Source organism: Mus pahari, chromosome 10, assembly GCF_900095145.1.
Source record: "Mus pahari chromosome 10, PAHARI_EIJ_v1.1, whole genome shotgun sequence".
NCBI lineage: Eukaryota > Metazoa > Chordata > Mammalia > Rodentia > Muridae > Mus > Mus pahari.
In genome coordinates this window covers 101,319,650-101,337,060 of record NC_034599.1, presented here as the reverse complement: position 1 = coordinate 101,337,060, position 17,411 = coordinate 101,319,650, and the positions used below count along the sequence as shown (strand labels likewise).

The window sequence follows — 17,411 nt, the reverse complement described above, 5'->3', positions numbered from 1 at the left end:
TTTATTTATTTATTTATTTATTTATTTATTTATTTATTTATTTATTTGTAAAGATTTATTTATTTATTTCTCGTTACGGATGGTTGTGAGCCACCATGTGGTTGCTGGGATTTGAACTCAGGAACTTCGGAAGAGCAATCGGGTGCTCTTACCCACTGAGCCATCTCACCAGCCCTGTTCTTATTTTTAAAATGTTAAGTGTGTGTGCATACATGCCATGATGACTGTGAGGACGACAGAATCTGTTCTTTTACCTTGTGAATTCCAGGGATTGAACTCATCAGGTGTGCAGCAAGTAGAGTGCATTACCTGTGACCTATCTTACTGTCCTCTAGGAATTCTATTTTTTTTTTTTTAAAGACTTATTTATTTATTATATGTAAGTACACTGTAGCTGTCTTCAGACACTCCAGAAGAGGGTGTCATGTTAGATCTTGTTATGGATGGTTGTGAGCCACCATGTGGTTGCTGGGATTTGAACTCCAGACCTTCGGAAGAGCAGTCGGGTGCTCTTACCCACTGAGCCATCTCACCAGCCCCTGTATTTGTTTTAGTTACTAAACTACACCTCTTTATTTTATTTATTTATTTATTTATTTATTTATTTTGGTTTTTCGAGATAGGGTTTCTCTGTGTAGTCTTGGCTGTGGTTGGAACTCACTCTGTAGACCAGGCTGGCCTCGAACTCAGAAATCTGCCTGCCTCTGCTTCCCAAGCTGTGAGACTAAAGGCATGCACCGCCGCCTCCATCCAGCTTAAACTAAATCTTTTGTCTTATTTTGTCAACAGCGTGTATCCGTGATTAGTGAGTTCTGATTTCTCCAGATCCTAATTGATCACTCCCATCCTTTTTTTTTTTTTTTAATTTTGGGGCTTGAAGTCTGAGTCTTGTGTTAGGTGCTTGCTCAGTCACTGCCCTGTCTTTTATTTTTATTTTACATACATTGGTGTTTTGTCTGCATGTACGTCTGTGTGAAGGTGTTAGGTTTTTTTTTATTTTTGTTTTTTTGCTTTGCCATGTGGGTGTTGAAAACTGAACCCAGGTTCTTTGGAAGAACAACCAGTACTCTTAACCACTAAGCCATTTCTCCAACCTTCTGTCTTTTCTTTTTTTTTGTGAGACAGTCTTGAGTAACCCAGGCTGGTCTTGAATTCAGTATGTAAATGAGGCTGACTTTGAACTCATTGTGGGTAGTCCTGCCATGTTTCTCAAGTGTTTGATAAGGCCTGAGCTGCTAGCTTGGCTTCTTTGTCTTAAAACACAAAACAAAATTAAAATTTGATTTCTTAGCTGGGCAGGGGTGGCACACACCTTTAATCCCCGGCACTTGGGAGGCAGAGGCAGGCGGATTTCTGAGTTCGAGGCCAGCATGGTCTACAAAGTGAGTTCCAGGACAGCCAGGGCTACACAGAGAAACCCTGTCTCGAAAAACCAAAAAAAAAAAAAAAAAAAAAAGAATTATTTTTTTTTTTTTTTTTGAAAAAAAAAAAAAAAAAAAAAAAAAAGAATAAATAATATAAATAAATTTTATAATTAATTTTTTAAAAAAAAAAAAAGTTAAAAAAAAAGAATTATTTTTTTGGTGCTAGTGATTGAATGATGGACTTGAATGATGGTCAAGTGATCTCAGCTACATTTTCAGACCTCTCTTTCTGGAAATCCTGTGGTTCATATGTTGGCCTGATGATACTCCTTCATTTGTGATATTTGTCATTCATTTTAGTTCATGCTTTTCATTTCCGCTTCTGTGAGTTGATAGTTTTATACTCTCTTATTTTCAAGTTTTGTGATCCTTCTACTTGATCAGTTAACTATTGTTGAAATCCATTCTTATTATAAGCAGTGTACTTTCCTACTCCAGAATTTTTCACTTCTCTGTACAGTTTCACCGCATTTATTTATTTATTTATTTATTTATTTATTTATTTATTTATTTATTTATGTTAGAGACCCAGTGGTGGTGGCGGTGGTGGCATACGCCTTTAATCCTTGTTTATACATTTAGGAGGTATAAACAAGTTAATGCCTGCCTGCCTGCCTGCCTGCCTGCCTTCCTTCCTTCCTTCCCTCCCTCCTTCCTTCCTTCATGTGTAGCACCAGAGGAGGAGCATGGGACAGCTTTGTGGAATCTGTTCTCCTCTTCAACCTTTGTGTGGGTTCAAGGGATGGAACCTAGATTATCAGGTTTGTGTGGCAAGCACTTTTACCACCAAATGAATCATCTTGACATTATCAAACATGGCAGAAACGTTTTCACTTTATAATGACAAAGATAGCCACTTATTAACTGTTAAGGAAATGTAATTAGGCAGAAAATTTCAACAAACTTTAAAAAAAATTTTTAAGACAGGGTCTCTCCTTTCTCAGTTTTCTGAGTGCTGGTATTATAGATGTGTGCTGGTGAATGCAGCTTTAAACTATTATCTTTTTGGTGGGTATGAGGGGAGACAGTCTGATGTAGCCCAGGCTGGCCTTTGAACTTGCCATGTAGCCTAGGATAGTCTTGAACTCCTCATTCTCCTTCCTCTGCCTTACTTCTTTGATTATAGGTGTTTATCACAATGCCCAGTTTTGAACTATTTTCTAAAGAGACCTCCTCCATTGCCAGAGATCTTTGAATAGTTTCCTGGTCAGTCATCTTGAAGCAGTTCTTAAGTTCTCTGTGTGAAGAGAGTCACCTTTTTTCTTGAATTTTTACCTTAATGTATTTATAGTTAGTAGGTCCCTTTGGATTTGTTTTCCTCTTCCTGTTTTTTTGTTTCTTATGTAGCTCTGGGTGTCATAGAGCTTGATGTGTAGATCAGGCTCATCTCTGCTTTTTTTTTCTTTTTGGTTGTTGTTGTTGTTTTGTTTTTCGAGACAGGGTTTCTCTGTATAGCCCTGGCTGTCCTAGAACTCACTTTGTAGACCAGGCTGGCCTCAAACTCAAATCCACCTGACTCTGCCTCCCAAGTGCTGGCTGGGATTAAAGACATGCGCCACCAAGCCCAGCAGTCATCTCTGCTTTTATCACATCAGGCTCTTCCTGCTTTTTGAAAGATTCTTGGCCTATTGATCTTGGTGTTGAAGATGTTAAATCTTTATATTTCTGTTTGATTTTGTGTATTTTTGCCTGGAGTATTTTGTATAGATTTCTTTGCTGGAAAATTTCCTTAGTTGTTTTATCAAAATCATCTACCTATATGTAGTGTGGTGCATGCTTTAAGCTGCTCTGGGAATGTGGAGGCCAAAGGATTAGGAGCTAAGGTCATCCTTGGCTTCATACGAAATTTGAATCCCTGCCAGGCTAAGTGAGATCTTGTTCCCCAAGACTAAAACAAACTAGGTGTGGTGACTCATGTAGTAATTCAAATAGTTCAAAGGCTGAGACAGAACATTACCTTGATTTCTAGGCTAGCCTAAGTTACACAGTGAGTTCAAGGATAGCTGAGGTTATAGTGTGAGACCATGACTTACGAAAACCCGAGCAAATGAACAGCAACAATTAAAACAAAACAAACACAAAGAAAGAGAAAGCCTAGTATAGCAAGCAGTTTGCCTAAAATCTTAGCACTGGGAATGTAGGGGCAGGAGGATCAGACATTCAAGTCAGTCTAGCTCAGTCCTAGCTTGAGCTATATCTCTGACTAAACTCTTTCCAGCTCCTATGTGCTGCTTTTGAATGGCCTGATTTCCAGGTACTTCAACTGACTTCTGGTTTTCTACCCATTATCTGCTATCATCTGCACCTATAGCAGATTTATGGTTTATGGTTTTCATTAATTCTGAAAAAATAGGCTTCCATGAGATCCAAGAGGTTTCTGAATAATAATAATTATTAATACTATTATTGTTTTTATATTGAGATGTGGTCTTTTTTTAAAGATTTATTTATTTATTATATGTAAGTACACTGTAGCTGTCTTCAGACACTCCAGAAGAGGGCATCAGATTTTTCTTATGGATGGTTGTGAGAAACCATGTGGTTGCTGGGATTTGAACTCTGCACCTTTGGAAGAGCAGTTGGGTACTCTTACCCGCTGAGCCATCTCACCAGCCCCAAGATGTGGTCTTAACATGCTGATTTTGCTGGCCTAGAATTCATAGAGCTCTGCCTGCCTGAGTACTGAGATTAAAGGCATAGATTCCTGTTTGAGTTCTGAGTTAGATGAAATAGAAACAAGGATTTTGTATCAGTTCTTCATATACCCCTCCCCTTCCATCTGACAAAGTAGAACAAAAGAATAAAATAATTTGCAAATATATTTGCTCTTTTCTTACAAAGGTGCTCAGAACTAGACTGCACTGTTTAAAGATCAAAATTACTGCTATATTGAAGAGGAAGAGGGCGAGGGAAGATAAAAGTACCATGCAATGTTCCTACTGTTTTGAAGATGGCTTTTTCTTTTAGTTTTTTACGTTTTAATTATTTGTGTGAGGGCGGGTGTGGCCATTGGTGTATGCACATGCCATCACACATGGAAGCTAGAGGACAGCTTTTGGAGTCAGTCCTCTTCACCGGTCTTGAGTCCCAGGTTGTCAAGCTTGGTGGCAGGTGCCTTTATCCTTTGAGCCATTTCATCAGCCCAATTTTTAATTGGATTTCTTATTGTGTGTGATGTATATGAGTGTGGGTATAAACGTGTGTGTGTGGAGGTCAGAAGACAATTTTTGAGAGACGGTTTTCTCTTTCCACTGTGGTGTCCAATGATGGAATACAGGTGGTCAGGCTTATGCTGGAAGGACTTTACCCCATCTTGCCATCTTGCCATATGCCCTTTAGTTTTTTTCCTATGGTTACTGCTTGTTCTTTGGGTGAGTAAGACCTTGAAAACTTCGTTTTGGCCATTTTCATGACTTATAGTTTTTTTTCTTTTTTATTCTCTTGACATCGAGTCCTTTGTACAAAGTATTTAATTTTGATTATACGCTTTATTTTTTTTTTCCTTTTATTTGTTGTGTCACATTTAGGAAACCCTTGTAAATCCACGAAGATCTTTCAGTAGCTACAAGAAAAGGCCTGGAGATAAGTTCTCAGCTTCATTTAGGTTATATGCCTGCCTTCAAAGCAATCACTGGTGAGGATAATACGTATTGTGATGAACTGAGCTAGATAGTGTAGGATTAGCCACATAGACTGAGGAGGAGTTTCATGCTAAGATGTCCTTTCTAGAAATGGACACGTAAGTGCTGAATGCCCCAGAATATACTTTTTTTGTTGTTGTTTTATGCAACCTTGAATTTTGAAAAAAAAGCTTTTAAATATTATTTATTTACATTTCAAATGTTATCCCCTTACCTCTTAAATATTTTTTGTGTAAGAGTATTTGCATCCTGCATTACTTGTATGAAGGTCAAAGGTATCTGTGGGAATCAGAACACACATTTTTTTTTTTTTTTCTCTTCCCCATCACTCCTCTCCTCAGCCCTCCTTTCTTGAGGCTGGGCTTCTTTGTGTAATAACAGATTTGGCAGTCCTGGAACATGTCTTGTAGACTAAGCTGGCCTGGAACTCATAGATCTGCCTGCCTCTGCCTCCAGAGTGCTGGGATTAAAGGCAAATGCTATACTACTGCTTGGCTCAGAACACACATTTTTAGTTGGAAAAAAATTTTAATTTTTTTCTGTGTGTGTTCTTATCTGTATACATAGCACAACATGTTTGTGGAAGTCAGAGGACAACTTGTGGGAATTAGTTCTTTCCTTTTACTGTAGGTCCTGGGGAAAAGTAGTCAGGCTTGGTGGCAAGTGCTTTTACTAGCTGACCATCTAACAGCTTTAAACTTTTGTTTTTTTGGACAGTGTTTCACTGTGTATCCCTGACTGGCCTTGAATTTACAGATATCCAAGAGCTTCCAGAGTGCTGGGATTAAAGACATGTGCCACCACCCTAGGCTGAAAAAAATCTTTTTATAAAGATTTTTTTTTTTTTGGTTTTTCGAGACAGGGTTTCTCCGTGTAGCCCTGGCTGGCCTGGAACTCAATTTGTAGACAAGGCTGGCCTCCAAGTCAGAAATCGCCTGCCTCTGCCTCCCGAGTACTGGGATTAAAGGCGTGCGCCACCATGGCCGGCTAAGATTTTTTTTTTTTAAGTGTGTGTGTTTGGAGAAATTAGAGGATAACTTTTGGGAGTTGGTTTTCAATATTGTATAGATCTAGGGAATTGAACTCAGGTTGTCCGGCTCGGGGACAAGTGCTGTAACCCACTGAACCTTCTCACTAGCACTGTATAAATATTTTAAAGTGACTCCTGAGAATATTGATATTTATCCCTGATAAAATTGGCAAGCAAGGATTAAGTAGTTTAGCCTATACTTTATGTTCTAAAGTACTTACTTAAGTTTATTTTATACAGGTACCACCGTGCTAGAGTTTGGTAGGAAAAAGATCTACTTATTGAAGCTTTCTTGACATAGAAAGAGATGTGGGGGGATTCTCGATCTGCTAACAGAACAGGACCTTTTCGGTAAGTCTCAAATTTTAAATATTGAATCTGTCAATTATTTCTAATGTAACTTTTGGCCTACTACAACGGCAAATATTTTCTTTGTGGAGAAATAACTAAGGTTTTTAGAACTAGAAAATATTTGTAAAGTTTCTAGTAATTTCTAAAGTGATCAAGAGTATATAATCAGTGTGCTAGGTGTTTTTTCTGTGTCGATTTTTCTTCACTTCTCTCTTTATGTGCAATTGAGGATAAAATCTAGGGCCTTCTGTGTGCTTGGCAAATGCTTTGGCTCTGAGCCATAGCCTTAGCCCCTTGATAACCTTTTACCTGTCCTGGAACTTGATATGTAGACCAGGCTGGCCTCGAATTCACAAGAGATCTGCCTGCCTCTGTTTCCTGAGAATTAGGATTAAGGGCATGCACCACCACTGTCTGACTGAAATCATTCATTCTTGTTCATTTATCTATTTTCTACATGTGCAGGCATGTGAGTACCGCAGCATAGGTGTGAAGGTCAGAACACAACTTGAGAGTTAGTTCTCTCCTTCCACCACATTGGTGAGGGGTCTGAACTTACATTTTCGGGCTTAGCAGCAAGTACTTTTACCTATTGATCCATTTTGCTGCCTCCCACCCTGCCAAGTCAAGGTTTCTGTGTAGCCTGGCTGTCCTGGAACTCATTCTGTATGTAGACCAGGCTGGCCTTAAATTTAGAGATCCGCTTGCTTATACTTCCCAATTGCTGGGATTAAAGGATTGTCCCACCACACCTGGCAGCATTTTTAAAATATTAAAAAATTGCCAGATTTATTTACTACATTTATCTGTTTTGTTTTTTTGTGAAAAATTTTATGAAAAATGGTATGAACTCATTAACAGCCCGACTGGCACGGTAGTTGTGGCAATTTTTCTTTAGTATCCCACGTGTGAGATTATTTTACTTTTTTACATTTTTTTTTTCTGGTTTTTCAAGACAGGGTTTCTCTGTGTAGCCCTGGCTGTCCTGGAACTCACTCTGTAGACCAGGCTGGCCTCAAACTCAGAAATCCTCTGCCTCCCGAGTGCTGGGATTAAAGGCGTGCGCCACCACGCCCGGCCTATTTTACTTTTGAGATAAGGTTTTACAGTGCTATGGTCTTCCTACCCCAGCTTTCCAAATATCTTAAGACTGCTTGTATGCATCACCACTCTTGTCTTCTTTTATCTCTTTTAACAAAGCAGTATAGACTTGGAAAGCTAATAAAATGTTGTTTATGGAAGCTTAATTAAGGGGTTGGAAGGATGGCTCAACAGTTAAGAGCATTTTTTGCTATTCCAAAAGATCCAAGTTGGGTTCTTAGAACTCATATCAGAAGCTTACAACTTTCTGTAACTCTAGTTCTCAAGGACCCCACTCCTGTTCCAAACTTCTCAGGGAACTACACACACACACACACACACACACACACACACACACACACACACGCAAATTCTTGAAAGCTATGTTAATGTCATTGATTTATGTCTTGGCTCTGGAGCTGTGTCTTGCTAATGACATTGATATGCTTTTCTGAGTGACATATATGTCAGTTTTAGGGGTTATTGAGTACAAAGAAGAGCCAAAGAGTGGTTGTGCCATTGAGTTATAAGTGGATTCTGCTTTAGTTTTATAGGGGATATTTAAAAAATACTTATTTATGTGTATGTTTATGCATATGGGTGTCTGTGTGAATATACGTTGAAGCCAGATGCAGGTGACAGAACCCTCAGAGCTGGAGGTACAAGTGTTTGTGGGATGCTAGGCATGACAGTGTCTCTTTGCATAATTGCAATTGACCTGAAACTTGCAGTTCTCTACTCTCAGCTCCTCAAAGTAGTGGGAATAAACTTTTAAAAAAACTAGATAATTATTTTATTTTATTTGTATGAATGTTTTGTTCACATGTTGTCATGTGCACCACATGAGTGCCTGGTGCCCACAGAGGTTTAGAATCCTTGAACTGGAATTATATATGGTTGTGAGCCTCGATGTGGGTACTCTTAACCACTAAGTCATCACTGTATCACCTATGTAAACTTATCAAAACATAGTCACGCTCAGTTATTTACAGATTATGTGTGGCTGCTTTCATATTGCAGTTATAGATTAAATAGTTGTGGTAGATACTGTATACGCTATAAAGCCTCAGTATAGTATATGAACTATCTGGCTTTTTTTTTTTTTTTTTTAATGACCATTTTGTCCAGGCATGGTGGCACATGCCTTTACTCTTAGCACTGAGGAGACTGAAACAGGTGGGTCTTTGTGAGTGCGAGGCCAGTCTGATCTACCTAGTGAGTTCCACAATATTCAAGGTTATGTAGAGAGACCTCAAAAATAAATAAATAAACAAAATAAAAAAAATTTCAAACTCCAGTCTAAATTGGTGCTTATATGTAAGATTTAAAAAAATATTTATATTATTGTCTGTCTTCTTAGTCTATATGGATAATTAATTATTTTGTAAGTTAGGCTATTTCTTATAGTATTAAGGTGGCTTAAGTAGTCATTCAAAAACATCCACTCAATTTTAAGAACACCTTCGTTTTGTTTTGTTTTGGTTTGATTTGGTTTTGGGTTTGGGTTTTTCTTTTTTTTAAAGATTTATTTATTGTTATATGTAAGTACACTGTAGCTGTCTTCAGACATACCAGAAAAGGGGGGTCAGATCTCATTACAGATAGTTCTGAGACACCATGTGGTTGCTGGGATTTGAACTCAGGACCGTTGGAAAAGCAGTCAGTGCTCTTAAATGCTGAGACACCTCACCAGCCCCCAGCTTTTGTTTTTTCAAGACAAGGAATCTCTGTATAGTCCTGGCTATTCTAGATTTCAATCTGTAGACCAGTCTGGCTTCGAACTCAGAGATCCAGCTGGCTCTGCCTCTTGAGTGCTGGAATTAAAGACACGTGCCACCCATCTTTTAAAAGAATGATTTATTTATTTTTATATATGTGGGTATATGTCTGCTTAACACGCATATGTGTGTGTGTGTGTGTGTGTGTGTGTGTGTGTGTGTGGTATGTCTGCATGTCTGCTTACCACATTCATTCAGTACTTGTGGAGACCAAAAGAGGGCATCAGATCTTCTGGAACTGAAGTTATAGGAAGTTATAAGTCATCATGTGGGTGCTGGGACTCAAACCCAGTGGTCTTCACTAATGAGCTATTTCTCCAGCTAAAGCATCTTTTTAAAATTATTTTTTATAGAATATTTTGTCTTAGAACCATTACACTCCTACCTCCCTTTCCGGGACAGGGTTTCTCTGTATAGCCCTGACTGTCCTGGAACTCACTCTGTAGACCAGGCTGGCCTCGAACTCAGAAATCCTCCTGGCTCTGCCTCCCAAGTGCTGGGATTAAAGGAGTGAGCCACCACAGCCTGACCAGAACCATTAAACGTACTTAAAATTTTATTTTCTTATTGTAGGTTAACAGTTGACTTAAAAAATTTTGTTTTTATTTTTGTTTTTTTGAGACAGTGTTACAAGTAAGTTCTGTGAAACAGCTCTAGCTGCTTGGAACTTGATTTGTAGACCTCCAACTCAGAGGTGCTCTTACCTCTGCCTCTTGGGAGCTGGGATTAAAGCCTGACTCGCCCGCCTTGCCTTTTCCTTTTCCTTTTTCCCTTTCCCTTTCCCTTTTCCTTTTCCTTTTCCTTTTCCTTTTCCTTTTCCTTCCCCTTCTTCCCCTTCTTCCCCTTCTTCCCCTTCTTTCCCGTCCCCTTCCCCGTCCCCTTCCCTTCTTTCTTCAGAATTTTCACTCTTTCAGGCTGGCCTTGAACTGGAGGTGAGACTCCTGCCTCAGCCTGAACTACTTGGATTATAAGTATGAGCTACCATACCTGGCTTTTTAAAGTTTTTGTTTGTTGGTTTTGTTTTGTCTTTCTGTGTAGGCCAGGTTGGCCTTGAACTCATGATCTTTATGTGTTCAATCTCACTAATAGTCCTGGTGAGCCTGAAACCTACTATGTAAACCAGGCTGACCCCTAAGTCATAGACTCTGCCTCCAGAGTGCTTGGATTTTTCTTTGCTTTATTGTTTGTTTGTTTTTGTTTTGTTTTCAATATAGAGCCTCTCTATGTAGTCCTGGATGTCCTAGAACATGATATGTAGATCAAGCTGGCCTCCTAGAGATCCTCCTATCTTTGCCTATTTTACTACCTAGTAATTTTTAAGTTTTTTGACTAGAGGGAGATAGTAATCCATTTTTGGGAGACTCAAAAAATAAGAAAGGGTATTTTTTAGGAAAATGTCTTATTTTCTCTTTGAAATACTTTTTTTTTCATAAGATTGTTTTATGTTAGCTTAAAATAATTTTTCTTTCTTTCTTTTTTTTTTTTTTAAGATTTATTTATTTATTATATGTAAGTATACTGTAGCTGTCTTCAGACACTCCAGAAGAGGGCGTCAGATCTTGTTATGGATGGTTATGATCCACCATGTGGTTGCTGGGATTTGAACTCCGGACCTTCGGAAGAGCAGTCAGGTGCTCTTACCCACTGAGCCATCTCACCAGCCCAAAATAATTTCTATAACCACTGGTGCTCATTGTTTTGAAGTAGGGTTTCACAGTGCAGCCCTGCCTGCCCTTGAATTTGACTATGTGGACTAGGCTGGCCTTGAGCTCAGAGTTAAAAGGCGTGAGCCTCACATGTGGCACTGCTGCTGTTTATATCAATAGAACTGATTTTTGATTAGACATAAGAACTGCAGTGTGGTAGGTTATTCTAGATCTGCTTGACTTAGAAGGGTAAGATAGTCTTCATGGCAGTATTTAAGGACAATGCTGGGTGTGCTCTGGTCAAAAAAGGGCCTACTTTTAGATGCCTCAACAGTCATTGCATGAGGGTCTGAGGAAGCTTGAGTGTTCTCAAAAGCCAATGAATGACCTTAATGACTTTTAAGTATGGGAGACACTGTAGTTAAGGTAACATTCTAATTTTTATGTTAAATTTTATTCCTTATGAATATTTAAGCTTGCTTATGATGAACCAGAGACATAAATAATGTTAGTGTTATTGGGAACCAATAGAAGCTTTTATGTTCTGAAAATCCACTACATGTACGCTCTAATGTTTAGGTTAATGTTTTAAATTTCTATTTACTTTATGAAAGGGCTTGGTACTCCCGAGGAGACAGTTTTTTGGGAAAGAGTGCTTGCTATTAATTCAAGAAGACCTGAGTTTATAACCTATGTTAGGTGAAAATTGAAGTGTTCTGGAAGCTCAGTCCAGTTAGCCTAGCTGAAACTGTAAACTTCAGATTCAGTGAGAAACCCTGTCATAAAAAATAAGAAGAGAGCCATAGAAGATGCCCAGTGTCCTCTTCCAGCCTCTGAATACACGTACCCATGCAAATGCACCCCCACAAATGTACATATGTAACACATAAATAATAAGTTAAAAAAACCAAAAGATACAAAGGGAGTGGTGATGGTATTGGACCAGTCCTCCTGAGCTGAGTTACCTAGAGTTGGTTGTCTTTGGCCTTCTACTGTGGGGGTCGAGTTTGAGCTCAGAAGGGTCTTATCATAGAATCTGTATGTCTTGGGAGGAGAAACTTGAGTTTATTCTGATAATCTACGTGTTCTTGTTGTCTTGCCAAGCAGTAGATAGTAGCTCTTTAGCCATTTTTTTTTTAAGATTTATTTACTTATTTATTTATTATATGTAAGTACACTGTAGCTGTCTTCAGACACTCCAGAAGGGGGCATCAGATCTCATTACGGATGGTTGTGAGCCACCATGTGGTTGCTGGGATTTGAACTCAGGACCTTCGGAAGAGCAGTCCATGCTCTTAACCGCTGAGCCATCTCTCCAGCCCCTCTTTAGCCATTTTTATTTCCTTTTTCATGTGCCTTTTCTGGGATTCCCTGGTGTCTAATTATCTACTTAAGTTCCTTGATTTTTTTTTGATTTGTTGAACTAGGTTCCCATTCTAAGGCTACTCTTATTTTATTTTTAATTATTTTATTAGATATTTTCTTCATTTACATTTCAAATGCTATCCCGAATGTCCCCTATACCCTTCCCCCCAAGGCTACTCTTAAATTCAGGATCATCCCCCTCAACATTCCAAGTAATGAGATTAATAGTTGTATGCCACCCTGTGTGGCTGTCTCTTGATCTTTGATAAAAGCCAAAATGTGTAAAATGCTCTAGTGATTAAGCAAAGGAAAGATGTTGAGTAGTTTGAAAGACTGGGCAACTCTTATTATTTCTCCTTTATTTTTGTTTTGTTTTGTTTTTTGTTTTGTTTTGTTTTGTTTATTTAAGACAGGGTTTCTCTATGTAGCAGCCCTGGCTGTCCCAGAACTTAATCTGTAGACCATGCTGGCCTTGGTACACTCAAGAGATCTGCCTGCCTCTGATTCCTAAATCCTGGGATTAAAGGCATGTGTTACCACTGCCCAGCTTGTTTATTTCTTGAATTATATGAATGGATGTTTTGTCTAAATGTGTATAGATCATATGTATGCTTGCTTCCCAAAGAGGCCAGAAGGGGGTGTCAGATTCCCTGGAACTGAGTATACAGGTTGTGAGCTATCACATGGGTTCTGGGAACCAAACCTAGGGCTTCGGGAAGAACAGCAAGTGCTTTTAACCGTCTCTCCTGTCCCATTTATTCTTTTTTTTTTTTTTTTTTGATTTATTTATTATTATAATATCTAAGTACACTGTAGCTGTCTTCAGATACACCAGAAGAGGACTTCAGATCTCATTACTGATGGTTGTGAGCCACCATGTGGTTGCTGGGATTTGAACTCAGGACCTTCGGAAGAACAGTCGGTGCTCTTAACCACTGAGCCACTCTCCAGCCCCCATTTATTCTTTTTTGTTGTCCTTTTTCTAACTAAGTATTTTAAAAATATGTTTTATTGCAATAAAAGTTAGCTTGAGGCATTAGAATCTTGTCAGCTTTTTTATTTTGGACATGAAGATAGTGCCCAAAGGTCTAATGTTCTGGGTGACTTTCAGCTTTAAGTTCTTATATAATTTAGCTTGGTGTAGATGACATGCTTTGTGGAATGATTCATGTTGCCTTTTGTGATAATATACTCTTGGATAGTTATGATTGGGCCCAGCTGAAGATCTTTCTGAGTAGAGGCCCAGTAGAGCTGGCAGTAATGCTGCTACTTGTCACAATGATATACAATGAGTCTTTTCTGGCCTATACTCAATTGGATTAATTACAATCCATGATGTAGATATAATAAACTATTTGGAAATGTTTGCCATTGTGTGCAGCAATTAGAAAGACACTTCCTGAAACTTATAAGAAATATTATACTTTGAGGATGAGCATGGTTGTTTATTATAATCTAGTATTCAGGAAGCAGAGGGAATAGAGGGTTACTTCAAGTTCAACACCAGCCTGGTCTACATAGTGATTTCTAGGCCAACCAGGTTATTATATAACCAAGTCCTGTCTGAAAAATCAATAGAAAAAACAACCAACCAAACAGAAAATTGCACTGATTACCCCTGACTCGACAATGTGTAGTAATTGTCATAATGACCTTGGAATTTTAAGTTCCTTGGCTGTAGAAAATGGGAATTTTTGTAGTATGTTACCTTTGTTAGCTTATCTGGTATTGCGGATTTTCCCTGTTGCAGGACTGGGTGAAATCTTTTTCTGCAGCAGTCATGTTGAAAACCTTGTGTTGACTTACCTCGTGTTCTGAAATGGGAGCATAAAAGTTTACTCGGACACCTCATCTTAAAATAGCAAAACTTGCTGTTTTCTGCAGANCTAGGACCTTGTTACAGAACTCTGCCCCCCAAAATATGTTTACAGAAGAATATGCTGTGATTAGAGAAGAATATGCTGGTGTGTAGATTTCAAACTCTCTGGACAATATGAATAACCCTGTCTTTGTTTCTACAGTGGGAGCCAAGAAGAAAGGTTTGCTCCCGGGTGGAACAGGGATTATCCTCCTCCTCCCCTTAAGAGTCATGCTCAAGAGAGACACTCTGGCAACTTTCCTGGCAGAGATTCACTTCCCTTTGATTTCCAGGGGCATTCAGGACCTCCCTTTGCAAATGTAGAGGAGCATTCTTTCAGCTATGGAGCTAGAGATGGACCACATGGTGACTATCAAGGAGGGGAGGGACCTGGACACGATTTCAGAGGGGGAGATTTTTCATCTTCGGATTTCCAGAGCAGAGATTCAGCACAGTTGGACTTCAGGAATAGGGACATACATTCTGGGGATTTTCGGGATAGAGAAGGACCACCTATGNACTACAGGGGTGGAGATGGNACTCCTATGGATTATANAGGTAGGGAGNCACCTCATATAAATTATAGAGACAGGGATTCTCATACTGTTGATTTCAGAAGTAGAGATGTTCCTCCAACTGACTTTAGGGGGCGGGGCAATTATGATTTAGATTTTAGAGGCCAAGAGGGATCCCATTCAGATTTTAGGGGAAGAGATTTATCAGATTTGGATTTTAGATCCAGAGATCAGTCTCGTTCTGATTTTAGGAACAGAGATGTATCTGATTTGGACTTCAGGGATAAAGATGGAACACAGGTGGACTTTAGAGGCNGAGGTTCAGCTACTACTGATCTAGACTTTAGGAACAGGGATACACCACATTCGGATTTCAGAGGAAGACATCGTACTAGGACTTACCAAGATTTTAGGGGCAGAGAGGTAGGACCTTGTATGGAATTTNAAGATAGGGAGATGCCACCTATGGATCCAAAAGTTTTGGATTACATTCAGCCTTCTCCACAAGAGAGAGAACATTCTGGTATGAATATGAACAAGAGAGAAGAATCCATACATGACCATGCAGTAGAAAGACCTGCTTTTGGTGTTCAGAAGGGAGAATTTGAGCATTNAGAAACAAGAGAAGGAGAAACACAAAGTGGAACTTTTGAACATGAATCTCAATCAGACTTTCAAAACAGCCAAAGTCCAGTTCAAGAAGAAGATAAGCCAAAGCTTTCTGGAGGTGAACCACAGAGTTCAGATGCTGGTNTGTTTAAAGAAGAAGGGGATTTGGACTTTCTTGGCCGACAAGACACTGATTACAGAAGCATTGAATACTGTGATGTGGATCACAGGTTGCCAGGAAGCCAGGTTTTTGGCTATGGCCAGNGCAAGTCTTTTTCTCAGGGCAAAATGTCCAGAGATGCCCAACAAGACCTTCAGGTATGTTGATGAGGTGACTCATAATCCTTTTGTCAAGGTTGAAGTATAGAATGGAAAATGTATAGTCATTAAAGCCTTTTTAGACAACCACGCAAAAGGAAATTCTGTATTTGAGAGTGAAATATAGGAGTTTAAATATCCAAAAAAAGGCCCTTGGCTCAGAACATGTTTTTGATGTGTGTTTAATCATTCTTTTGCTTTATTGTGTTTACTTAAATGTCCCATGTTAAATTGATTTCAAATGATCAATCTTTGGGGAGTGGTTCTTAACACTATTGCAACCAGCTGGGCAAGGTGGCACACGCCTTTAGTCCCAGCACTTGGGAGGCAGAGGCAGGTAGATTTCTGAGTTCGAGGCCAGCCTGGTCTACAAAGTGAATTCCAGGACAGCCAGGGCTATACAGAGAAACCCTGTCTCGAACCCCCTCATCCCCCCCCCCCAAAAATCACATAGGAAACCTAAGTAGAGATGGTAAAATATATTTTAAGATAATTTTCATAATTAAATTGCAAATATAACTGTACTTGCTTATATTCAAGAAACTTAACCTTTAAGCTGAATAAGCTAGCTATAAGAGGAAACGTGTAACATTAACACCATCATATCCTCATGACTGCAAAAATACTTCTAAGTATTCTCTAAATGAACATAAATAAGAAAATAAATCCTAAATCACAGGGAGTGCTGGGATTAAAGGCGTGCACCACCATGCCCAGCTCCTTTTTGTTTTTTTTAAGATAGGGTTTCTTTGTGTAACCTTGGCTGTTCTGTAACTCAGTCTGTAGACCAAGCTGGCCTTGAACTCAGAAATCCACCTGTCTCTGCCTCCCAGGTGCTGGGATTAAAGGCATGCGCTACCACCTGGCCTTTTGGTGTGTTTTTTTATTTTTTGTTCTTTAAAAATTTATTTATTTTATTTATATATAGAGTATACTACTGCTCTCTTCAGACATGCCAGAGAGGGCATCAGATCCCATTACAGATGTTGTGAGCCACCATGTGGTTGTTTGGAATTGAACTCAGGACCTCTAGAAGAGCAGTCAGTGCTCTTAACTGCTGAGCCATCTCTCTAGCCCCTGTTGTTGATCTTAATTCTTAGTAACCAAATAGTATGTTTTGAGAATTTTATTTTCTTTAAATAGTCTTAGCATACTTATTATCCAGTGATATTAGGGAGAATGAGAGATTATAATTGCTCATATCTTCAACGTAATGCAAATCACTTTTGATCTTAAGTATGTATTATGTAGACTTTATTTTACATGCAAAAATAAATCTATTTGTGAAATAACTTTACATTCTGAATTCAAGGATCAAGATTATAGGACTGGCCCAAGTGAGGAGAAACCTAACAGGCTTATTCGATTAAATGGGGTGCCAGAAAATGCCACAAAAGAAGAGGTAAGACATACATTCTCTCTCTCTCTGTCAATTAAAAAAGAAAAAGAAAAAGCCCGATGTGACACATGCCTATAACTCTACCACTTGGGAAAAATATGCAGAAGGATTGTCAATTGAGGCCAAACTGAACTACACTGTGAGATCTTGTTTCAAAATGAAAAATAAAAAATAAAATTTATGTTCAAAAAGTATAGATTTATGGGAACATATAGAGGTACAGTGTCAAATGTTATGATATATGCCTATAATTAATACTCAGAAGGCTGAGAGAGAAGGATCAAGAGTTTGAGCCCTGGGGGAAGATAATGGGATGAAGTAGCAATGATATTTATGTATGAAAATATTACAACAAGCGGGGCATAGTTGTGCACGCCTTTAATCCCAGCACTTGGGA

The 17,411-nt window shown here is 38.9% G+C and overlaps 1 protein-coding gene across 6 annotated transcripts in view; it reads left to right on the top strand.

The window, feature by feature from the left end:
* The window catches only part of Rbm6 (RNA binding motif protein 6), a 97,288-nt gene that overhangs the window by 7,346 nt on the left and 72,531 nt on the right, over window positions 1-17,411 (top strand). For 2 of the 6 annotated variants that reach the window (XM_029542888.1, XM_029542889.1), the window contains exons 2-5: window positions 4,952-5,058; window positions 6,336-6,446; window positions 14,337-15,615; window positions 16,928-17,017. In XM_029542888.1, the coding sequence (XP_029398748.1) occupies window positions 6,403-6,446; window positions 14,337-15,615; window positions 16,928-17,017 (1,413 nt within the window). In that variant the 5' untranslated portion in view covers window positions 4,952-5,058; window positions 6,336-6,402. Of the gene's footprint in view, window positions 1-4,951; window positions 5,059-6,335; window positions 6,447-14,065; window positions 15,616-16,927; window positions 17,018-17,411 lie in introns of those variants that run through there. The other 4 variants (XM_021206598.1, XM_029542890.1, XM_021206600.1 and 1 more) reach the window with 3 other exon arrangements.